The sequence below is a fragment of the Thamnophis sirtalis genome, unplaced genomic scaffold, assembly GCF_051295495.1.
Source record: "Thamnophis sirtalis isolate CommonGarterSnake01/CBP01778 unplaced genomic scaffold, rThaSir2_p1.2 scaffold_2, whole genome shotgun sequence".
NCBI classification, from domain to species: Eukaryota; Metazoa; Chordata; class Lepidosauria; order Squamata; family Natricidae; genus Thamnophis; species Thamnophis sirtalis.
The window spans coordinates 86,759,964-86,785,155 of NW_028261382.1; the positions used below are offsets into that span (position 1 = coordinate 86,759,964).

The following is a 25,192-nucleotide window of genomic DNA, read 5'->3' on the forward strand; positions in this document are numbered from 1 at the left end:
AAAGGAGACAAACCAACTAAAGCATTTCCCTATCAACAGCTACTCCAGCTCTTGTTTCATTGCTACAAGATGTTGTGGGGATGACCTCCAGTAAGATGGTCTTTTTAAAGGGTTCCTTGAAAGGAATTTATCTCTCCAGAAAGGATCACCCGCAATGTTAAGGACAAAGTCAATTGATGCAGTGGTGGGTTTCCAAAATTGTTTGAACCTACTCTGTGGGTGTGGCCTCCTTTGTGGGAGTGGCTTGCCACCCCTGTGACCGGATGGGAGTGGCTTGCCGCCCATGTGACCGGATATGAAGATGCCGACGACACTTGTCAGAACCACCTTAAATTACCTCACACATAGCACTGGCATGCATAAGAATATGATGTAAACTTGTTTTTTAAAAGGCATCTTTGGTTTGCGTTAAAACAACTTCAACACACGCAATGTTCTGATTGCACCACAAATGCAGCAGTCATCCTTACCTTTCACAGAGGCACTGAGTTTTATAAATATGAGCACGATAGTATAGAATAATCATATCCAAGGACCAATGGTGGGTTTCAAAAATTTTGGAACTTCTTCTGTAGGTGTGGTCTGCTTTCTGGGTCCACTGATGGAACCTCTTCTAACCGGTTCGGTAGATTTGACAAATCGGTTCTACCAAATAGGTGCAAACTGGTAGGAACCCACCTCTGAATTGATGGCATCTAAAATGTGCTAAGCCATGGTTTGCTAAGCAAGCCACAACAGCCTGCTGAACACAATTTCAAGCCACGAACCATGGTTTTCCAAAATGTCTGGATTTAACATAATTCATTAGATCTTACTCAATAAATAGGTTACTACAAACCCTGATTAATTATTATATATAAATACATACCACACATCTGTCAAATGTTTAAAAGCCTCAAGATTTACTATCAAGGGTCAGGTAGGAACTGGATCTCCTTAGAATTAAAACAGGATGACACAGTGCTGGGGAATCAGTTTTGGGTACCAACTAATCTTGGAATAGTTGATGGTTTTGTTATATTTTTGCCATTTTTTTCAAAGTTTAAAAAAATGAAGCTCACTAGATGCTATCATTGCCTATAAGATAGTTTATAGTTTATAGTAGTTTATTTATATGCCGCCCTTTTCCCTGGGGGGACTCAGGGTGGCTTACAATTCGGAAGGAAGGGAAACAAACAGATTAACACATAAGACAGTACATCATTAAAAGCACAACATTCATACAATTCGGGTGGGTTACAGTCTTTAGCCCCAGGCCTGACGGGACAGCCAGGTTTTAAGGGCTGTGCGGAAGGTCTGGAGGGTGGTGAGGGTACGAATCTCCATGGGGAGATCGTTCCATAGGGTTGGAGCTGCCACCGAGAAGGCTCTCCTCTGCGTGGTTGCCAGTCGACACTGACCGGCAGATGGAACTCGGAGGAGGCCTAATCTATGGGATCTAATTGGTCGAGTGGAGGTAATTGGCAGTAGGCGGTCTCTCAAGTACCCAAATCCACTACCATGAAGGGTTTTGTAGGTGACAAGTAGCACCTTGAAGCGTACCTGGAGATCGACAGGTAGCCAGTGCAGCTCGCGGAGGATAGGTGTTATGTGGGTGAAACGAGGTGCACCCACGATCGCTCGCGCGGCCGCATTCTGGACTAGCTGAAGTCGCCGAATACTCTTCAAGGGCAGCCCCATGTAGAGCACATTGCAGTACTCCAGCCTAGAGGTCACAAGGGCACGAGTGACTGTTGTGAGAGCCTCCCGGTTCAGGTAGGGGCGCAACTGGTGCACCAGGCGAACCTGGGCAAATGCCCCCCTGGTCACAGCTGACAAATGGTGTTCAAAAGTCAGCTGTGGGTCCAGGAGGACTCCCAAGATCTTTTTCTACCGACAAGAAACAATTCTGGCATCAGATAGTCTTGGAAGGCTATTTCCTCATTCCAGTAACTTGGCCACTGATGTCAAAATTATTATTTTTCTATAGGTTTCTGAGAATGAACTAAAAATGTGGCGAGAGGGTGAAAATTCACCTATCAAAGATAATTTTTGAATGCTTTTCTTTGTTTGTAGCCCTAGAAGAGGAATTCCGACTTCATCCTAGTGACTTGAAGGTGACAAATGGGAATTCGTGGTTCTTGGAGTGTGTGCCTCCACCGGGACATCCTGAGCCCACCATCTCATGGAAGAAGAATGGAGTGCCCTTAAGTGCAGAAAATGGCCATTATGAGGTAGCCAACTAGAACCTACCTCTTATTGTAGTCAGCATCTAGATTTAAGTTGCTTAGAGGCAGGCTAACAGAATACAGAGTTGGATGGGACCTTGGAGATCAACTAGAGCCGAGGTGGCGCAGTGGTTAGGGTGCAGTACTGCAGGCCACTTCAGCTGACTGTTATCTGCAGTTCAGCGGTTCAAATCTCACTGGCTCAAGGTTGGCTCAGCCTTCCATCCTTCCGAGTTGGGTGAAATGAGGACCCAGACTGTGGCGGCGATATGCTGACTCTGTAAACCGCTTAGAGAGGGCTGAAAGCCCTATGAAGCGGTATATAAGTCTAACTGCTATTGCTATTGCTAGTCCAACCCCCTGCTCAAGCAGGAATCCCAATACCATTTCAGATAAATGGTTGCACGATTTCTTTTTTTAAAAAACATCCAGTGTTGGAAGCACTTACAACTACTGGAGGCAAGTTTTTTCACTGATTAATTGTTCCAACAGTTGATTAATTAATTAATTAATTGTTATGACCTTCCTTCTAAAATGAATGAGACAAATTGGTAATGATTAACAGTCTCCATTACAGTAAATGTATAGAAATCAGTGGGATTTAAATGGCTGCATTACCACATCATAGGTATTATAAACAGAAGTTAATAAAACACCATGGCTTTCTTAATGTACTAAATGGTACCCTCACAAACCGTAATGACAGTTTAAGCCTGCAGGGGTGTCAAACTGGTGGCCCACGGGCGGGATGTGTCATGTGCAGGCCACGCCCAACGCAGTTCCATGAATGGAAAAACGGTCACGAAACGTCATGTGACGGCAACGTCACGTGGCACCATAAATTTGACACCTGTGATTTAAGGCAATAGCCCGATTCTCACACAACATGTTAAGACAAAGGCAATTTTGGGAGAAGTTGCTGAGGTAACTTTGGAGATTGTGCACCCTCGACTTATCAGTTGTGTTCTTCTAATTTTGAAAATAAAGAGAAATATTGCTAAATCCACTTTGAAGAACAAACTTTCCTTTCCCAAGAGATAAAAAAAAAATCAGGATTCTTTTCTTCAACTGTCCAATAAGGTCATTATCTCCTCTGGTATTCCAAATTCTGTCCTCCCCCACCCTTGTATTTCTGCAGTTCTCGAAAGAAAAACTTCTGGTTGCCCATGCTCAGAAGAGTGATGCAGGAGCATATGCCTGTCTGGCTGTCAATCAAGTAGGAGAGCAAGTGAGCAGAGCAGCCATGGTCACTGTCTTTGGTAAGAAAGTCCACAGCCATTAAAGTTCACCTAGGCTTTGTTTTGCCCTTGAAGGGCCGTTATTTAAGGTAATTTGGAACAATGCATGAACATCTCCTTAAGATGGCCCTTATTAACTGTCAGCCTGCCGAAATGGGATTGAGGAAACATTCTACTTCTTCCATTGTAGAGAGGCCAACATTCATCCGGAGACCCAGTGATGTTGTAGCCAGTGTTGGCAGTAGCGTTCAGTTCATTTGTGGAATCCGTGGAGACCCCAAACTTGTTGTGCAGTGGTATAAAGAAGATGGAGAGCTCCCTCCAGGGAGGCAAGTATAACTTTCTGGATTGTGAAGATGAGTTCCAATTCTATTCATCTTTAGAGTTGTAGGTGAGACAATGATTCTATAACCATTCTTCAGAACCCACCACCTTGGCTGGATTTATTTCTCAGGCGTTGCCCTTGGGGCACCAAACTTTTGTCCAATAGATTCATGGGGTAAAAGATGGTCTTAGGCAGGACTGGTCCTCCTTACTTCCTTACTGCAAATCATCATCATCCCTACAGAAGTTTAGGGATTTTTTTCCTTTGCCATTTCATTCTCACAAGAATTCTGAAAGATAAATTGGGTGGTGAGATACATTCTCAAACAAGCTTCACTGGAGAGAACTGTGCTGAGTATTATTATCATTTTCATTTCATGTACCCCTGCTATTTCTTTGTAAGAAGATCAGAAATGTTTAAGAAGATCAGACAAGACAGCTATTACAATAAAGAACAAACAAACGAACAAATCAAAATTCACAACAGCCAACATAAGAGAGTCCAGGGACATTTTTAGCTAAATGCAAGCAGTCGGGTATCGTATGGCTCTCCAGATTTCTTCTAAGGAAACCTAACTCCTTGATAGAAATCTTCATCAATTTATGCAAGCACGAATAAAGAATTGGAGGGTCTCCCCTCCCTCCACACATACTTCATATCTTTAAAGTCCTGGTGGCAGAGTGATTAAAAGGCTAACTCTGCCCACTGTCTGGAGTTCAATCCTGATAGGCTCAAGGTTGACTCAGCCTTCCATCCTTTTGAGGTTAATAAGGTTATAGGGGGCCATATGCAAATAATGCTTCTACATTGTAAACCACCCCAAAGAGTGCTGTTAAGTTCCATGGGGTGATATATTAGCCTAAGTGCTATTGCTAAATTCTATATCATGCATATATCATATATCATATATATATTTTACAACCCCCGGTATGCCCAAATATGGGAGGAAGATCACTACTTCCATTCTCCGTCCTTCTGCTCATCACAAGAGACCATCCAGACAGAACCCAATATTTTTTTTAACTGTTGCCTTTTTATTACATTTGTTATATTTGTGCTGATAAATAAATAAAGGGAGACTAGTATAGATCTATTTCAAGCTATTTAGCTCTCATCAGCTAGCCATACACTTACTGGGAATCGAGCCTGTGCTGTATTGCCTCTAAGGCAGATGATCTTCCTCCCATATTTGGGCATACCAGGGGTTGTAAAATCTAAATAGATACCTTTCACCCTGGCTGGCTGATAAGGAGTCGAGCTCTGTGGCTCAATGGTTAACACATCTGCCTTAGAGGCAATACAGCACAGGCTCAATGTGAAAGGTATCTATTTAGATTTTACAACCCCCGTATGCCCATATATGGGAGGAAGATCATCTGCCTTAGAGGCAATACAGCACAGGCTCGATTCCCAGTAAGGGTATGGCTAGCTGATGAGAGCTAAATAGCTTGAAATAGATCTATACTAGTCTCCCTTTATTTATTTATCAGCACAAATATAACACACACACACACACACACACACACACACACACACACACACACAAAGATATGTCCAGTGAAGTTTGATAGCTGGCATATTCATGGTGGACCAAATAATATTGCCATTCAATGCATTATCTGTTTTCTTAAAGCATTCCTAGGAATGGGGGAGAATCACAAAATGTATCATTTTGGACATATTCCTAGGAAGGAGAGAAAACCAGTTCTGGCTTATTTTGTTGTCATATAAATAAGGTCATTGTGGCCAGCTGAGAATTCTGGACTTTTCCTCGCAGGTATGAAGTAGACCAAGAAAATGTCCTTCAAATTCACCATCTTACAATGTGTGATGCTGGGAAATATATCTGTGCTGCTCACAGCCACGGAGGGACCATCTTTGCCAAGGCAACTTTAACTGTGGAAGGTGAGCAACTTTCTCTACAAGACCAGCAAGGGGGAGAAAAAGAAGAAGGTCTTTGTTGACTGCTTGGGCAGGGAGTTGGATTAGATGACCTACAAGGTCCCTCCTAACTCTGTTAATCTGATCTAATGACTAAATGCCTGAGTTATCCTTCACAAGCACTTACCAAAATCCACTATTTTGTTCTTAGAATAACAACCCCTTATCCCACAAGAAGATTATTTTTCAGCTACAATAAAAAAGCTAACATTGTTTTCTCCCCCAGATGAACCACTAAATGATGACTTAACTCCCCAATTAATTCCTCCAGAGCAGGGATATACAGATTATTTAAGGGTGATCTGTTAAAAGCTGTATAATGAGCACGGGGGAAGAAGAGGACAAAGAGCTTTTACAAGAGTTGGGTAGGGGTAGGTGGGGGGTGAGGTTGTTAAAAGTAGGCAATGGACCATATGGAATTAGATTAAATGCTTCGCGTTGTCCTAGGGTGACTACTGTCCACTAAATTAAGGCCAGGTCACATCCAAATACAAGGAAACTATTGGTATCATTCTCTGTTAGGTATCTGTTCTGACCCCCTCCTCCATCCAGTAACGAATGCCGAGACAAGCTTAACTGGAATGTACTTTAATTAGCAAAACACCAAAACCTCGGTGGCTGAAAGCCAAGCATAGCAAACAGATAAGGACCTTGGCAGCAACTCAGACAAGACTTGGCAGCAATAAACACAGATAAGGCTTGTCAGCAATCCATCCTGCCAAGCTCACAGTACTGTCCTCCGACATTCAATCCTGCGTTGACTTCTGCAAAGAGGGCCGTGTGCACAAGTAGCTTTTATAGTCTGGAGAGGAGCCTAATGACCACCAGCTGAGCACAATTACCTCCTATAATTGCGTAATTATTCTTGACACGGGTAGCTCTTCGATGGTGTGCATCCAGGAACAACTCACTGCTGGTTTCTGGATCACTCTCCCTTGTCTCCTCCCCACTGGTCAGGGGTGGGTTTCAACCGGTTCGCGGCGGTCCCTGCGAACCGGTTGGTCGCCGAACCCGGAAGTAAGTAACTTCCGGGAACGGCGAAGGGCGTGCCCGCCCGCCCGCAGTCCTTACCTGGTTTTGACGAGTTCTGCGCTTCCACGCATGCGCAGGACGCATACAGCACCTGTGCGATCGTCCAGGAGCAGCTGGAGCATCGCACAGATGCTAGTACGCACACGTGCACCGCGCGCGTGCACGAGGATGCCGCCGGCCCCGTTCCAACTGAACCGGTTGGAACGGGGCGAGAAACCCACCCCTGCCACTGGTCCAAGGCTCAGGTGCCTCCCGGTGGCCAACCAGTCTCTCTGTGCCCTGCTTGGAGTCGGAACCCAGAGTTCTCCACATCCTCCAGGGCCGACTCATAGGGCCCCTCACTGTCAGAGTCTGGCAGTAGCTCCAATGGCTCCTGCTGGGCCACAACAGGTATCTATGGATATTCTCAGTCGCACAGGTTATGGTTGTCCCAAATGTGATTTTTCAAAAGGCAAGTGGACTTCCTTTGTTTGTTTGTTTTTCTTGGAGAGGCTTCTCTTTTCATCCAAGAAGCTTCTTCAGTTTTGACTGGATGGTGGAGAATGGAAGGATTTATACTCCTTGTAGTCGTCAATGAGTCCAAGAATTGTTTTCTTTTTTTCTTCAAGGAAAAAAACAAAGAAAGTCCAGTTTCCTTTTGAAAAACAAAACCTTTAGGATGTCCTTCAAGTACTTTAAAGTTGAGGTTCACATGTATATTTTGGGTTCCTTTTCTGCCCTTTAGATCCACTAGATACCAGGCAGAAGGAATGGAACAGGCCAAAAGATGTTGCAAAGGAACTGATGGATATCATAGTTTGCCTAGTAAATGTGACCATTGTCCCGTCTGCTCCAGCTGCCCACCTGCATTGGAAGGTGAGTTAGAAATACCAAAGGGTGACTTGAGAAGTGATAATAGATCAGAATTTAAATATTCCTGATGACGAGGACCTCTGATTTAGAATGACTTTAATTAACACAACTGTTTCTGTAAATAAAATGTACTCCAACTATTTTTAGGTTGGTGGGTTCATTTATAAACAACAAAGTAATGGCAGGAACCAGGCATGGTCAGAAGGTTAGAAATGAGAAGCAGAGCAATAGTTCCTAAGAAGAGTGATGTAGCCCAAAGCAGGCAAAAACAATAAGCAAATAATTTTAAAGCAAGATCTAAAAATCAGAATGCAAAAGAGAGGGGGAAGGAGGGAGAGAGACCGAGAGATGGTCTTGGATTCACAGGAATCGTTTCAAAAAGAATGAATTCCAGCTTGGCAGGATAGGAGTCTCCCCAAACAAATATATTATTCATCCACTTCAGAGACCAGTTAGATTCAAAACTGCAATAATAATTGTAATCCTAATTGGGCAAATCCTCATAGCTCTTGCTTGCAATAATTCACTTTATATTCTCCATTTTACTTTCTTTATTTTAAAGTGTTCTTCATCACCACTTTTTTTATTTCAAAGGGTTTTGAATCATTTTATTTATTGAATTTTTTTTAACAAGCTTCTGCGTCAAACAATATTGGCCCCAAATCAAATTTGAAATTCAAAACTTTGGGCTAACATTCCAAATGTTACATAATTCAAAACTAGGGTGAACATTCTGGATGAGTTTAGCTCCCATTTTGCTTTCATTTCTTGCTCAGCAAAACCCTCCTTTGCCTGTACAAACTCCCTTCTCTTCCCTTCCCCATCCATTCCTTCCCTCCCTCCCTCCCTCCCTCCCTTCCTTCCTTCCTTCCTTCCTTCCTTCCTTCCTTCCTTCCTTCCTTCCTTCCTTCCTTCTTTCCTTCCTTCTTTCCTTCCTTCTTTCTTTCCTTCTTTCCTCCCTCCCTCCCTCCCTCCCTCCCTCCCATTTACATGGTGACTCTAAGTGGCTTGCAATATTTAAAAATGCTCTTTCTATCCAGAAGGAATCCACTAAAGCACATTTCCAATTACTATATTGCTTGAAGGTCACCCCAGCTTCCCGGCCCATAGAGGCTTACAAGGTATTCTATCATTCTCTGCTCCCCACAAAAATGCACTGGGCTGAATGGGATGTCGCAAGAGACCAACAGACGATTATTCCTGGACTTGAAAGAGGTTACAAGTATGAGTTCAAGGTGCGACCGTATTTGGGGAAGATCCACGGCACCGACAGCAACGTGAGACAACTGTACATCCCAGAGGAAGGTGCAAAAACCTATCACCATGTTTTGACTGGCATTGTTAATTTAATACCAAGCAGGGAAATCTCTCTAGACTAAAAACTGTACTAAATTTTGGAAGGAAATCAGAGCCCCGACTTCAAAGCTGTGGGTTCATTTGCTTTCTTTTTCTCCTCCTTTTCTTTCCCCCTGCTTTTATTTGGCTTTGTTTTTCTTCAGGTGGCCTTGAGTGGGATGTTGAAGAGCTAGATATTTTTGGGGGGGAGGGTGTGGGAGCTTATCCTTCTTATGGGCAAAAATGATCTGAAACTTCTTCACCTTTTCTTCTGGATCTCTTGGAGAAGCCTTGGGTGGTTGAAGAGACCAGGAGTGTCATAATAGACATGAAATAATGGATGGACGAGTCCTGTATCGCAGTGGTGGGTTTCAAAAAATTTTCGAACCTACTCTGTGGGTGTGGCCTCCTTTGTGGGAGTGGCTTGCCGGCCATGTGACCTAGTGGGAGTGGCTTGCCAGCCATGTGTTTTCTCTCTCTCTCTCTCTCTCTTTTCCTTCCTTTTGTCTCTCTGTCCCTTTTTCCTTTTTTTCTTTCATCTCCCTCTCACTTTTTCTTTCTTTTTTCTTCTTTCTTTCTTTCTTTCTTTCTTTCTTTCTTTCTTTCTTTCTTTCTTTCTTTCTTTCTTTCTCTCTCTCTTTCTTTCTTTCTTTCTTTCTCTTTCTCTTTATCTCTCTGTGTGAGTCTCTCTCTCTCTCTCTCTCTCTCTCTCTCTCTCTCTCTGTGTGTGTGTGTGTGTGTGTGTGTAAAACAGTGGTGGGTTTCAAAAAATTTTGGAACCTCTTCTGTAGGTGTGGCCTGCTTTCTGGGTCAACTGGTGGAACCTCTTCTAACCGGTTTGGTAGATTTGACGAACCGGTTCTACCGAACTGGTGCGAACTGGTAGGAACCCACCTCTGCTGTGTTGCCAAACAGCTGAAGGGATATGTGGTCTTGCTTCTGCTAAATGTTTTTAAAGGCAACGGGACTTTCTTTTTTCTGTTTTTCCTTGAAAACCTTCCACTTCTCATTCAAGAAGCTTCTTAGATGAGAAGTGAAATGTATTCAAGGGAAAAGCTGCCTTTTGGAAAAGCACCTTCGGGGCAACCATGAACCTGGATGATTGAGAATATCCATACACTTTCCAACTAGTGCTGTCTCTTTTCCTTAGTGCCAAGCGCTGCTCCACAAATCATCAGTATCACCGTGTCCAGAGGTGGGAATAGCACTGTGATCCTTCATTGGGAGCCCCCTCCACCAGATGCCCACAATGGCATCATTAAGGCTTATCAGGTATGGTGTTTAGTTATTGGACACTAAGGAGATGTTGGAAGGATGGAAGCAACCTCAGATGTTGCTTGCAAAAGATGTTAAGGAGTGGAGGGCTTGGAATCTTGACCATGAACGTCTTTATAGGAAGGAAGGCAAGATTGGTTGTTGGCTTCTTTTTTGCTTTGCTCTGTGTAGTTATACATATAAAGTAGGCCATACGGATCTACACTATATTGCCAAAAGTATTCGCTCTGGATTCCAAGCAGTTACATCCAGTGGATTCTGTACAGCATCCCATAAACCTTCCCTACACAGGAGTAGACCGCATTTCATAGACCAGGAAACATAATTTGTTCCATCCAACCGGGTTATCATAGATAGACTTGTTGATGGGTCACTCGTCATCTTCTCCAGGATAGTGCAATCACTAAATAAACAGCTGTCTGTATGCGGTAGCAATAGCAATAACAATAGCAGTTAGACTTATATACCGCTTCATAGGGCTTTCAGCCCTCTCTAAGCGGTTTACAGAGTCAGCATACTGCCCCCAACAACAATCCGGGTCCTCATTTTACCCACCTCGGAAGGATGGAAGGCTGAGTCAACCCTGAGCCGGTGAGATTTGAACAGCCGAACTGCAGAACTGCAGTCAGCTGAAGTAGCCTGCAGTGCTGCATTTAACCACTGCGCCACCTCGGCTCTATCAACACCAACTCTTCCTTCAGCTACGTCTGGTACACTCTGGGCCCATAACCAGTGTTAGGCAAGCTCCCCGTTGGGAGAGTGAGTACGTTCAGTGAAGCGTTGTGAGAGTTGTGGTGGAGAAAACACAAACCAGCATATAGACACTGCAGTTTAAATTGGCTTTTACTTTCATGGAAATAGAGGTATCAGAGTCCATCAAACAGTCCAAGTCATACACGGATAAGACAGTCAGTCATCAATGTCTTTCAGTTAAGGGATAATCCAAATAACATAGTCCAGTAATCATATAATTAGCCCGGTACACTAAGTTTGCTAACAGTTGCAAAAACTTACAATAGCTCACGGCACTTCCAGATGAGCCCAGCATCTAACAAACAGAGAGAGCTAACAGTCATTCTGGCTCCCTCTTATGGCCGATTGAGGAAAACAGCAACCAATCACATTTTACAGTATGGTTTAAAGAAACAGGTACAACATTGTTACATGGTTTATATATTGCCAACCCAACCGTTAGAATTATATTCCTACCAACAACTGAGTCTGATTATGTGGATGGGTGAGCGAATACTTTTGGCAATATAGTGTATGATAATTCATCGGCCAGACAGTGTCGGCTAGCGACCCTCAGGGGGAGAGCCTTCTCTGTGGGAGCCCCTTCCCTCTGGAATGAGCTGCCCCAGGAGCTTCGTATAATCCCCGACCTCTGGTCCTTCCGACGCATCCTAAAAAGTTGGCTTTTCCAGCAAGCCAGCCTGGCCTGAACAAAACAAAATAAATTATTGATCACTGTTAATTTTAATTCATTTTTTTTAAAAAAATGTCATTGTCAATTTTAATTGGGTTTGGGATAGTCTATTTAATTTTTTTTAACTTTTGTATTATGTGTTTCTTTTAATGTTGTACACTGCCCTGAGTCCTTGGGAGAAGGGAGGCATATAAATCTAATAAACCTATACCTAAACTGTGGCCAACTCATCACAACCAACTTGCCACAGCCAACTGACCCTGGGACAACTCAGTGCGGGAACAAGAGTTACACTAATATCAAAGAAATGGTGGAATAGAATGATTAAAGAAAGGATGCAAAAGGACGGACAGAATGAAACGTGAATGACAACAATTAAAATATTACATTTTATTTATTCTAGCGAATTAAACCAAATCGTTAAATTGTCCTATGGTGAGTTATCCCATGGCGATTGGGTTGCAGGGAGTTGTCCCATTCTGATAACAACATTCCCTTTCAAGCGTTAAATTTGTTTGAGAGCTGAGGTGGCGCAGTGGTTAGGGTGCAGTACTGCAGGCCACTTCAGCTGACTGTTACCTGCAGTTCAGTGGTTCAAATCTCACCGGCTCAAGGTTGACTCAGCCTTCCATCCTTCCGAGGTGGGTGAAATGAGGACCCAGAATGTGGGGGCGATATGCTGACTCTGTAAACCGCTTAGAGAGGGCTGAAAGCCCTATGAAGCGGTATATAAGTCTAACTGCTATTGCTATTGCTATTGCTAGCTTGGCTTCTATTTGCTAAGCAGGAAGAATCTGATATTACTCCAAAAATGAGGAGCTCCAACTATTTCCTCACTATTTGTCCGATTGAATGGAGCTGTTAGACTGTTTCAGCAACTTTTGGCCTCCCAGAGATTTAAGGACCACCGTTCTTCAGTTTTGCAGAAAATAACTTGCTTTATGTAATCCAGGAGAGCAGCCTTTATCTCTTACTTTCCCCACCCAGGTCTGGTTCCTTGGCAATGAAACACATCCAGGATTTAACAGGACAGTAGATGGAGACACGCATAGTCTGGAAACAACAGGACTCCCAAATGGGCATAAATACTGTGTGAAGGTAGCCGCCATCAATGGAGCAGGTGTTGGAGTAGCTAGCCATCCTGTATGTGGCACTGCAGGTCAGAAGTGGTGATTTTTGTCATTCCTTGAGACATAGATAACTATATTTCGGAAATTGTCTCCTTACACGTTTCCTATTTTACAGTAGTGTTTGTATGGTGGGGCACCCTTTGAAGGCATCCTTTTGATTGCAGAGGCTCCATTTTAATATCTTAGTGCAATGGCAGATGTGATGCTAATATGAAATGGCAGGAACCCACCCATGGTGCGCGCGCTATCACGCACACACGTATGCTCACACCAATTCAATCTCCCCGCCCACCTGCACATGTGTGTATGACGCCCCCCTGCATATGTGCACATGATCCTTCCTCAGGCTCCGGAGGTTTTGTTGAGGTCTGGGGAGGGTGAAAACGGCCTCTCCTGGCCCTCCGCAGGCCCTCCAGAAGCCAGAAACAGATCGTTTCTGAACTTCGGTTGGGCCATTGTGCCTGTTTTTCGCCCTCCCCAGCCTCCAGAAACTTTCCTGAAGCCTGGGGAGTGTGAAAATGGCCTCCCCCAGCCCTCTAGAAAGTCACAAGTCAGCTGGTTGCAGAGGTGGGCCTCCTACCAGTTCTCACCAGTTCGGTCGAACCGGTTCGTCAAATCTACCGAACTGGTTAGAAGAGGTTCCATCAGTGGACCCGGAAAGCAGGCCACACCTACAGAAGAGCTTCCAAAATTTTTTGAAACCCTCCACTGACACACACACACACACACACACACACAAACACACACAGACTCACACAGAGAGAGAAAGAGAAAGAGAAAGGAAGAAAGAAAGAAAGAAAGAAAGAAAGAAAAAAAGAAAGAAAAAGTGTGAGAGAGAGATGAAAGAAAAAAAGGAAAAAGGGACAGAGAGACAAAAGGAAGGAAAGAGAGAGAGAGAGAGAGAGAGAGAGAGAGAGAGAGAGAAAGAAAGAAAGAAAGAAAGAAAGAAAGAAAGAAAGAAAGAAAGAAAGAAAGAAAGAAAACACATGGCCGGCAGGCCACCCCCACAAAAGAGGCCACACCCACAGAGTAGGTTCGAATTTTTTTTTGAAACCCACCACTGGCTGGTTGGCATATGCACACACACACTGGAGTTGACAGCTGGTGTACCAGCAGATACGGCTCCATGTGCCAGCTGTGGCACGAGTGCCATAGGCTTGCTATCATGCAACTAGAGTATTCTTGCATGGGTTCTTAGTCTTCAGCATGCATGTTGAGGGTCCTAGAACCTACACCTTCTTCAGGATGTGCATTCAGAGTCATGCTGTTCCGTCACCTGCATGCATTTCATTCCAGACCCCATAGTGGAGAAGATGGCGAAGAGTTCGGACTTTCTGTCAGCTAACTACATGCTGGAAGTAGTGCGTCAGCCCGTCTTCATTGCCAGCATAGGTTCGGCACTCTGGATCATGTTGATGGTGCTGGCGGTTTATGTCTGCCAGCAACAAGCCAGGCAGTTTGGTGGCGGAAGACGCTACGCCCTTGGAGAAGGTAAGAGAGGCTGCCCTTGGCGGTGTCCAGACAACACAATCATAGCTCACAAAGGTCGGTCAAAGATTTAGCATTTCTGTAGATGCCTTTGGAACCATAGAAGGGGGGAAAATGCCACTTAAAAGCAATGGAGGATTATCTGCAGTCAGGAGTACAAAGAAAGGATTAAATGTCCCACCAATGCCTGTTGTTTTCTGAAATCCCTTGAATAATTACCTCTCTCTGCATAAGTGGTGCCACTGGAGGAAACGTATGGTTGGCCTGCAGATAAAAACTTGCTTATTCCTGAAAAAGAGGGTTTATTCAGAATAGCAGAGGGTGCTGTTGTCAACCACGACACAAACATTGTAAACAGACTGTTAATAAGAACAGGGGATCCCCAGCATCTTACTCTACGCTTTCTTCTTTCCAGGACTGTACAGGAATGCAAGCGATGACACCATCATCAAACACAGGTGAGAGATAGCTGGAATTGTAAGGATCCAGGATGCTTGTTTCTTTCTGAATATTTATTCTTGGGGTTAAATGTCAAAAGAATGCACGATGCTATTAAGAGGGAGGGCTGGAGTGAGTTATGGCTGGCCCAGTTTTGTGGCAAAGACAATGTTCTAATTCTTTTGCTTTCTGTTTTTGTAAAGTGAAGTCTGTGTAAAATTATGAGAATTCACCCAAATAATATAACTAGAAAACTTTTGCTATTAACCAATGTAACTTGAGTGTTAAAACGGATGTCATACACTTTTATAATTTCACATAAATAACTGGACATACATAAAGAAATACTGCAGATGTTTATGGCCAACTACTGATGGAAAACACGGTATTTAATTTCATGACTCATCCTCTTGTCAAATTTCTCCCCGGCAGGCTAGATAAGAAACAGATAAACAAATGCACAAGAATCCAGAGACTTTCTAAAAAGTAGTTTTACTGAAGAAAATCCTCGAAGTCATTGTGATAGAATTCCAGCAGCTAAGCAGTAGCTGCTGGAATTCTATCATAATGATTTATTAGATTTTTCCTTAGTAAAACTATTTTTTAGAAGTTTCTGGGTTCTTGTGCATTTGTTTAACTGTTGTTTTTTTTAAAAAAAATCTAATCTGCCAGGGAAAAGTTTAAGGAGAGGATGAATTGGAAAGGAAACACAAATGTTTATCAATGTCTGCCTTGCTTACAGTAAAACTATTGTTGAATTTTTGTGTATGTTTCTTCTCCCCTGCTATTCAACCTGCTAGAGAGTAGTCTCTTGGGGACAGGAATCCTGGTTTACATCTGTCTCTTATTTTGGTTTACATCTGTCTCTTATTTTGGTAACAGGATGATCTGGTGTTAGGTTATTTTCCTTTGGCTGGGCAAAAAATAACTCTCAAAGCTATCATCCTGAACCATGTAAATGAAGTTATATGTGTTTTCCCCTTGACTACAGGATAGACTCCAGTGATTCTCCTTGGCTTTCAAATACATGGAAATCCACATCTGGTTCCAAGAATTACAGTACCAGCAGCAGCCTCAGTAGCCAACTTCTGTGGATGGAATCCAAAGACAGCCAAGAATTCCACAAATCTAGTATACATTTTTTTCTCCTTCATTCATGGCCCAGTTGAAAGTCTTGTTTCTATCTTTATTATAGTTCACTGCCTTTTAATTAACCTTGTGGGGGTAGTTTATGGAGGTCCAGATAAAATCAAAGAATGTGCATACAAAATTCAAGAAAAGCAAGATAAAGCCAGTAATAGGTTTAGTGTGCAAGGCAAATTACCTTTTATATGACTTGGGTAACTCTTTTATACAACACTTCATGCAAAAGATGGCCTATTGGAACTCAATCTAGAACAGGACTGGGGAGCTAAACCTTGCAGAAGCTGTGGCCTTCTTTCCAGCATGCTACCCCAATGGGCTGGATGCTGTCCAGGGTATAGGAAAAGTATCTTCCTCTGTTTTTCTTGCGTAATCCCTCAAAGTGGAGGAAGGAGATCCTTTCTCCAAAAAGGAGATGGAAGAGGTTGGAAATGCACATCCTGTGACTCCTTTTGCACCAGCATCTTCCTATAAAAATGAATAAATTGATATGTGGTTTTCAAGAAAATAAACAATATTTACATGAAGCAAATCTATTTTAATGTTTCTTCTTCCTTCTTCCTTCTTCCTTCTTCCTTCTTCCTTCTTCCTTCTTCCTTCTTCCTTCTTCCTTCTTCCTTCTTCCTTCTTCCTTCTTCCTCTTCTCCTCCTCCTCCTCCTTCTTCTTCCTCCTCCTCCTCCCCCCCTCTTTCTTCTTTCTTATGCAGTGTGAATTAGGCCTTACCAATCCTGCCAATTAGTTGTTCACTACTGTAGGGATTTGACTGTAAAGTCAGAAAATCACATGCATCTCTTTTTGCCTTTTGTGTCTTCATTGCCACAGCAGTGTCCTTTGATAGGCAGAGTCAAGGGTCACGAATCCAGACTGTTCCTTTGGTGCCCGATAGCAGCAACAGTAGCCCATATGGAGCTTTCCGCATGAACCTTCCCGCAAAAGATCTCAAGGCCTTCTACAGTTCTTTGCCATACCTTTCCAATCCTAACCTAAAAAGTATGGCGTTAACACAAGCTGGTGAGCTCATGTCTCATGGCAGCCAGAACCTGAGGACTGATCGTGCTAGTGGCCAAGGAAGAACACAACAAGGGCCATGGAAGGCAGCTGGTTCCCTGTCTCCAAATCGTACCATCAGAGGATCCTGGGTCAAATATGACAAAAAGGGTAAGGCAAAGCCCCTTCCCCAAATAAGTGAACATGTAACTAAGCTTTATTAAAAGCTTCTTTGAAAGAAACCAAAGTTGATATCCATCACTTCCTCTATAAACTATAATGATGGAATATACAAATTCCGCAAATGAATAAACATTAAAAAAAAAAAAAAAAAAAGCAGTCCAGATTTTGCAAGTTCAGATTCAGGAGATGATCCCAGATTCTAAAATGTATCTCTCTCCATCATTTCATGTCATGTAGGGTTTTATATACGGTTAACATCATTTTTAATCTAGAGACTTAATGCTACAGTATTACCTCATGGAAGACTTGCTGCAGCCCAAAATAAGCCTTAATGGTCTTTTTCTGTATCCTGTCAGGCTCTACAATATCATTTTTGAGGTGTAATGACCAGAAATGTCATTCCGGCTGCAATCTTGTCATAGTATTATAGAAGGCCAGTTATCTCAATTTCCTTCTTAAGGATTCCTAGAGTGAAATGGACTTGTTTCCTTCCCCACCAAGGCTATTGAATTGTCATCTGGAGTTACTTCTACACCATAACTCCAAGACCTTTTTGGTGACCAATCACTGTTGCCACCTTAGATTCCATTAGTATGCATCTGAAATTGAGTTTTCTCTCTCTCAAATGTCCGTGACTTTGCATTGCATTGTACTAATCAGCCATTTTCAATCCCTTTGGGAGCTCTCTGCATTCTTTCTCTTCTCTTTTACTGCCCCAAATAAGTTAATATCATCTGCAACGTAATTATTTCAGCTATCCAAGTCCAAACAAGTGAAAAAGCTTTGGTGCCAATGCAGATCTTTGTGGAAGGGATGCAGTGGTGGGTTTCAAAAATTGTTCGAACCTACTCTGTGGATGTGGCCTCCTTTGTGGGAGTGGCTTGCCACCCATGTGACCGGATAGGAGTGGCTTGCCGCCCATGTGACCGGATATAAAGATGCCGACGACACTTGTCAGAACCACCTTAAATTACCTCACACACAGCACTGGCATGCATAAGAATATGATGTAAACTTGTTTTTTAAAAGGCATCTTTGGTTTGCATTAAAACAACTTCAACACACGCAATGTTCTGATTGCACCACAAACGCAATAGTCATCCTTACCTTTCACAGAGGCACTGAGTTTTATAAATATGAGCACAATAGTGCAGAATAATCATATCCAAGGACCAGTGGTGGGTTTCAAAAAATTTTGGAACCTCTTCTGTAGGTCTGGCCTGCTTTCCAGGTCCACTGGTGGAACCTCTTCTAACCAGTTCGGTAGATTTGATGAACCGGTTCTACCGAATAGGTGCGAACTGGTAGGAACCCACCTCTGGAGGGATTCCTATACACTATGCATTTCTCCATTGTGGAAATGAAGTCCTCATTATCTGCTTCCTGTCCTTTCACTTCTTGAATCAGTTACGAGTCTGTGAGAGGTCTTGTCCAACTCAAAAAGTCAGAGGTGCCTTCACTGATTGCTGCCTTCACCCACAAGATCATGAAAATGAATAAGGACATCTATCTAAATGTCAAGAGATTTCCTGCAGGTAGCCAAGGAATGGAAAAAAAAAAGAATTCTCCTTGGTTGTAGCATCTCTCCAAACTCACCCTTCCTCTTTGCAAGGGGACTTAATTGAATTATCTCCAAAGTTCAGCTACAGATTTAATGCCATGGCTTTTGTGGAGTGTAATAGAAAGCCTCATTTGCTTGCTGCAGCTGCTAATTGCCAGGAGCGATGCAGAGCGGCGCATCCACTCTGTTAAGGACACAGCAAGGGCTGAGTTACTTGGAAATTAACTTGGCAGCTCAAAGAGCATCCCTATCTGGGGAGCCTGTTACAGCTTTGGCCTTCGTAGTCCTTTCTACCATGTCAGAGCCTTTAGCCACCAGCTGTGGTTTTATGAATCGAGGGAAGTAAGATTTGTGCACACGCAGGACCCATAAGTGTAAATGCCTACTCAGGAACATGCATTTGCTTACATGTTTGTATAGATATGATTTCTTATTTCTTATGCTCAAAATCTCCAGAGTCCTTTGGTGGAATCTTGAAATGCATACTACCTGACATTTGCAAGGAATGTGTTTGCAAGGGCTGGCTAGGCTGCCCATCTCATTACATTTCATCGAAGGCTTTTTCACCTTTATGGTGGGCCATATGCCATTTGGCTGAAGCAGCTCGTGCTCCTCCCACTGGAAAGGGCTGACTGTCACCCGGTGTGGGCTCCAAATCTTCAGTTTCATGGGCAGCAGTTTCCTCTGATTCTTCAGATCTATGACTTGGAGTATCTTCCTGGACAAGTAACAACTTCAGTATCTGGATCATCCTAGCTTCACCAATGGTCGATCATTGCAACACCATGAATTCAGGTTGATCGGACAGGCACGTACTACCATAAAAGAGCCAAGGTGGCGCAGTGGTTAAATGCAGCACTGCAAGCTACTGCTAGATCAGCAGTTCAGCGGTTCAAATCCCACCGGCTCAGGGTTGACTCAGCCTTCCATCCTTCCGAGGTGGGTAAAATGAGGACCCAGATTGTTGGGGCAATATGCTGACTCTCTGTAAACCGCTTAGAGAGGGCTGAAAGCCCTATGAAGCGGTATATAAGTCTACTGCTATTGCTATAAAAATCTCTTTCTCTTTCAGAGCTGCAACAGGTGCACAGCACACCCATGTCCCCATCTGGATTCTCAGCAGACTGGAGCAACCATAGCAGCCCAAGGAGTGTTGTCAGTTCTGGAAAGCATCAAAGAGTCCATGGTAAGAGAAGAAATGTTTGCCTCAAGGTTTGGGGCAAAGACCCCATCAGTTGAGGATATTTTGTTGGACTGGAACCCACCATTTGATTTCTAAGACATTGCCATGACTTATCTGAACTGATTTCAGTAGGATAGGAGGCTAGGCAGAGTGCTCTTCAAGCGTGACCCGACAAATGCGCGCCCGACAACAGCGCGGCAACAAAACCACGGCGATAAAACCGCGACGTTGACAGCGCACCCACCAAATCGCGCCGACAAAAGTGCGCCGACAGAAGCGCCATTACAGTTAAGGTAAGGGTTAGGGTAAGGATAAGGGTAAGGGTTAGGGTTAGGGTTAGGGTTAGGGTTAGGGTTAGGGTTAGGGTTAGGGATAGGGTTAGGTTTAGGGATAGGGTTAGGGTTAGGTTTAGGGTTAGGGTTAGGGTTTGGTTTAGGGTTAGGTTTAGGGTTAGGTTCAGGATTAGGTTTAGGATTACGGTTACGGTTACCTTTAGGGTTAGGTTTAGAGCGCGCTTCTGTCAGCGCGCTGTTGTCGGCGCGCTTCTGTGCTCATTTGTCGGTGTGATTTCAAACTCACGCTTTTCTCCCCGCGGTTTTGTCGGTGCGCTTTTGTCGAGCGCGCATTTGTCGGTGAACCCTCTTCAAGCATGATTTATAGGAAGAAGAAGCAAGACGAATATGGTGGGGACTGAGAACAATGCATTTAACATGGTCCTTGGCTCAAGTGATTGTCCTCTGCTGCTTAGTCAGGTATAATAGACACTTGGTTCTTCCAGGTGAGATCTTTTTAAACACTTAGATCCCAACAGATGTAATCTAGGCTGGCCATGCCGAGTTTCTGTCATCTTTGTGTTCACATGCAATTACTTATCCCCTTTCTGTCCCCTCTTTCCTTCTTTCCATCTGCTGAAAGAATGGCCTCCTTTTTAATATCACAAGCCTAGCTGTGGAGGCAAATAGGAGAGAAGAGAAGCAGTTAGTATTTCAGAAACCAATCTGCTCAAAGAGAAAGTCTGACATGCCCTTAATATTGTCTTCAATATTTCATTTTCCCATACACCGACTGGAAAAATGGAAGGGAATTTGTATTCCAGAGGCAAGCCGGTTACTGCGGGGGGAAGACTACTTTTTACAGAAAAGCTATTCAGAGAGAAGGCCGGTGCAATGAGCCCTATTTCTGATTGGTGCAACAGAGCCACTAACCTAGTTTTAGTTAGGGAACCTGTTCTGACCCCCTCCTCCGACATTCAATCCTGCATTGACTTCTACAAAGAGGGCCATGTGCGCAAGTAGCTTTTATAGTCTGGAGAGGAGCCTAATGACCACCAGCTGAGTGCAATCACCTCCTGTAATTGCATAATTGTTCCTGATGCTTAGTAGCTCTTTGATGGCGTGCATCCAGGAACAACTCACTGCTGGCCTCTGGCTCACTCTCCCTTGTCTCCTCCCCACTGGTCCAAGGCTCAGGTGCCTCCTGGTGGCCAACCAGTCTCTCTGCGCCCTGCTAGGAGTCGGAACCCTGTCCAGGGTCCTCCACATCCTCCAGAGCCGAGTCAGAGGGCCCCTCGCTGTCGGAGTCTGGTGGCAGCTCCAACAGCACCTGCTGGGCCACAACAGGAACCAAAATGCAAACTGAAGCCCAACTATCTTTCCAAATATTTCCCCAAAATCTGGCAATGCAGTTTTCAAGCTTAAAACAAGAGGGTTGTGCAGTGGTTAGAGTGCAGTACTGCAGGCTACTTCAGCTGACTGCTAGCTGCAGTTCGGCAGTTCAGATCTCACCAGCTCAAGGTTGACTCAGCCTTCCATCCTTCCGAGGTGGGTAAAATGAGGACCCAAATTGTTGGGGGCAATATGCTGACTCTGTAAACCGCTTAGAGAGGGCTAAAAGCCCTATGAAGCGGTATATAAGTCTAAGTGCTATTGCTATTTTTTTAAAAATCCCTTGATATTGCAAGATGATGTACCATAATCTATATGTTACAACAGTTAACTTTATTTCTAAGTTACCCAGTAACTGATGTTAGTTTTAACAACATTGATTAATGCTTTGTTCTAGAAATTTGGGATGTGTAATGTATATGTGTGCCTGAGTATGGGATAAGAAAATGCATATATGCATGATAGCTTAGTCTAGTGATTAAGACATTAGGATAAAAACTGGGAGAATGTGAATTCTAGTTCCACCTTAGCCATGAAAGCCAACTGGGCAATCATGGGCCAATTACCAGGAGGGTGTGAGTTCTAGTCTGCCTTAGGCAAAAGAAGGTGGCTGGGTGACCCTGGCCCAGTTACTCTCTCTCTGGCCACCTCACCTCATAGGCTCGGTGTTGTGGGATTTGTAGGAGGAAGGAGGAGTGTCAGATATATTCTACATCTTAAATTGTTTATTAAAAAAATAAATAAAGGCAGGATATAAAAAAAACAAATCACTATTTTAAAACGAAGCTTTAAAAAAACTTTTACAGACATGACAAGCCAAATCTAAGTGGGGGGAAAAAATTGTAAAGAAAAGTCATATTTGGCACACTTCTATTTTTCCTACTGTTTATCTCTGACTTTGGCGCTTTGCAATCTGATTTAAAAATTCTGAAAATATGCAAAGCTGTTGGCTAGTCCAGGTAACGATATTGTGGTGGGATTGGTTTGGTAGACTTTTAAAATAATGCCATCTCATTTCTTGTTTTTGTAAGCGTTCTTCTTATTGGGTTCATGCGTCTAAGCTGATGCCCATCTCTCTCTTTCTATTCCAGTAGAGAGCAGCAGAGTATCACTGGATATTCATTGAAACCTCAGATTTTCCCCAAATTCTTTTTTAAATAGGAGGGTCATCTTTGATCCAGCTGGAAATATTTTAATAGAAAGGGGTGATAGGGTTCCCCCCACCCCCCTCTTTCATTCTTCTTTTGGAGGTGGGGAGAGGAGGGAGAAATCATTTAAAACTCAGAATCATCAAATGCATTTATTTATTCTGGTACCCTGGATTCTTTATGACCATATCGCGATATGATTTTGCCTGTAGAGAAACGGCTTTTTCTATTATGATTTATCATCCCTCAATAAATGCTGAAAACCGAAACTGAGCATTGCAGTGGGGAAAAAAAATTGAGGACAGGAGAGCTAATCTCTGTGGTGCCCCAAGCTTATGTTTATTTTGCTTAATGGCTAATTCTGGACTGCCGCAGGGAACTTGCTTTTCCTCTGAGTCTTTGACAGCATATGTGAGAGAATATGAAAGCAGCCTCTATTCTTTTACCTCATTCTCAGATTGTTTTTGTGCTACTTTTATTGTTGCAAGATGATCAAGAACTCTTCCTTCCTTCCTTCCTTCCTTCATTCCTTCCTTCCTCCCTCCCTCCCTCCCTCCCTCCCGCCCTCCTTCCTTCCTTCCTTCCATCCATCCATCCATCTATCCATCCATCCATCCATCCATCCATCCATCCATCCATCCATCCATCCATCCATCCATCCATTGCAGTGGTGGGTTTCAAAAATTGTTGGAACCTATTCTGTGGGTGTGGCATCCTTTGTGGGAGTGGCTTGTCGCCCATGTGACCAGATGGGAGTGGCTTGCCGCCCATGTGACCGGATATGAAATTATGAATTAGTACTTAGGTCGGTCCAAGTAGCTATTCAGAAACTCTGGCATTGAAGTATGCAAGTCTTAAAGCTGTCAAGTTACAAGATCCTTGCCAGTGGTGGGTTTCAAAAAATTTTGGAACCTCTTCTGTAGGTGTGGCCTGCTTTCCGGGTCCACTATTGGAACCTCTTCTAACCGGTTCGGTAGATTTGACGAACCGGTTCTACTGAATAGGTGTGAACTGGTAGGAACCCACCTCTGATCCATTGCCTCTCTTGCTGCCTTCTGCTATCTGATTGGAAAAAGTCCCCAAGAACGATGCTCATTCAATGAAAATATAGAAAGCAAAGGTGAATGAAGAACAATAGGTAGTTAATTGTACATGATATCTACCTACCGGTATATCCCTGTAGAAGTGCGTTAAATAAGTGCCAATGTTTTGGAGGCCATCCACGAGAATCAGTTCTCCAGATGGGAGGGAATGAATGAATGAATGAATGAATGAATGAATGAATGAAGGAAGGAAGGAAGGAAGGAAGGAAGGAAGGAAGGAAGGAAGGATTGATTTCCTTTTCTACCTACAGCAAAAGAAAAAGACCAGGAAAGAAAAATTCCATGGAATTGTTGAATGGCTCTAAATGCAAATCTTGTATGCTTGCAAAAAAAAACCAAGGTCTCCCCCTCTTTAATATTTGTTGAACTCTGTTGTTTAAATACTTTCCCAATTCTCAATAGTTCATCTTTAAAGAGCTCTAAAAGTGAAGGTAAGACTATTAGATACTATTTGAACAGTGTGTTTATCTAGCCTGCTCTGGTGCTAAATATATGCAACGCCTTGTGTACTTCTGTGCTTTGCTGCCATTGCTTTATTATGGGATTCTCACTGCCAGATGAGTCTTGAGCCGACAAGCTGACTCCCCAACCAAGAGGCCACTTGGAAGCCCTTTCAAATGCTTAATGAGGCACCAGCATTACTACAGATGAGGATTTTCCTTGTAATCTATGTACAAGTCCTCCAACACACCTTTCCCTGTGTCCATAGATCCTTCTTGGTTATTCATGAAGTAGTGTCTGCAATGAATAGTCAATCTGGCCAAATTGGACCTTCTGGGAGAAAGGATTTAATGGTGTGACTCACAAAAGAGCTTTACCAATGGTTGTGATCAGAGGTGGTGTTCAGCTGGTTCTGACCAGTTCTAGTGAATCAGTAGCAGAAATTTTGAGTAGTTCAGAGAACCGGCAAACACCACCTCTGACTGGCCCCACCTCTGATCTATTTACTGTCTCCCGAGTCCCAGCTGATCGGCTGGGTCTTCTTCTGTTGCCCTGCACAGGAGAACGGAGCTGGAAAGCAGATTAGTGGGGTGGGGAGGGAATGGGGATTTTGCAGTATCCTTCCCCTGCCATGTCCACCAAGCCACGCCCACCAAGCCACATCACGCCCACCAAACCACGCCCACAGAACTGGTAGTAAAAATTTTTTAATCCCACCACTGATTGTGATGCTGGTTTGTATTATGTGTGCTCTTAGAGCAGTGGTCTCCAACCTTAGCAACTTTAAGACCTGTGGACTTCAACTCCCAGAGTTCCTCAGCCAGCTTTGCTGGCTGAGGAACTCTGGGAGTTGAAGTCCACAAGTCTTAAAGTTGCCAAGGTTGGAGACCACTGTCTTAGAGCACACAAATGCCCTGATGAAAAGCTGATTTATATTTCCAGGACAATCAAGCAATAAAGCTTTCCTTGAAATTTACTACATCAGATTGCAGGCAGTGTGGTGTAATGGTTAAGATACTGGAGTGGGAATGGAGAGTCCCAGTTCTCATCCCACCTTAGGCAGGGAAGCCAACTGGGTGACTTTGGGCTAG

The 25,192-nt window shown here is 43.5% G+C and overlaps 1 protein-coding gene across 1 annotated transcript in view; it reads left to right on the forward strand.

Moving 5' to 3' along the window:
* The window catches only part of ROBO4 (roundabout guidance receptor 4), a 69,213-nt gene that overhangs the window by 13,366 nt on the left and 30,655 nt on the right, over positions 1 to 25,192 (forward strand). The window contains exons 3-15 of the mRNA XM_087706315.1: positions 2,056 to 2,213; positions 3,346 to 3,466; positions 3,636 to 3,774; positions 5,548 to 5,675; positions 7,468 to 7,598; positions 8,681 to 8,900; positions 10,081 to 10,202; positions 12,619 to 12,790; positions 14,058 to 14,252; positions 14,665 to 14,707; positions 15,679 to 15,818; positions 16,654 to 16,989; positions 19,635 to 19,748. Of these exons, the coding sequence (XP_087562441.1) occupies positions 2,056 to 2,213; positions 3,346 to 3,466; positions 3,636 to 3,774; positions 5,548 to 5,675; positions 7,468 to 7,598; positions 8,681 to 8,900; positions 10,081 to 10,202; positions 12,619 to 12,790; positions 14,058 to 14,252; positions 14,665 to 14,707; positions 15,679 to 15,818; positions 16,654 to 16,989; positions 19,635 to 19,748 (2,019 nt within the window). The remainder of the gene's footprint in view (positions 1 to 2,055; positions 2,214 to 3,345; positions 3,467 to 3,635; positions 3,775 to 5,547; positions 5,676 to 7,467; positions 7,599 to 8,680; positions 8,901 to 10,080; positions 10,203 to 12,618; positions 12,791 to 14,057; positions 14,253 to 14,664; positions 14,708 to 15,678; positions 15,819 to 16,653; positions 16,990 to 19,634; positions 19,749 to 25,192) is intronic.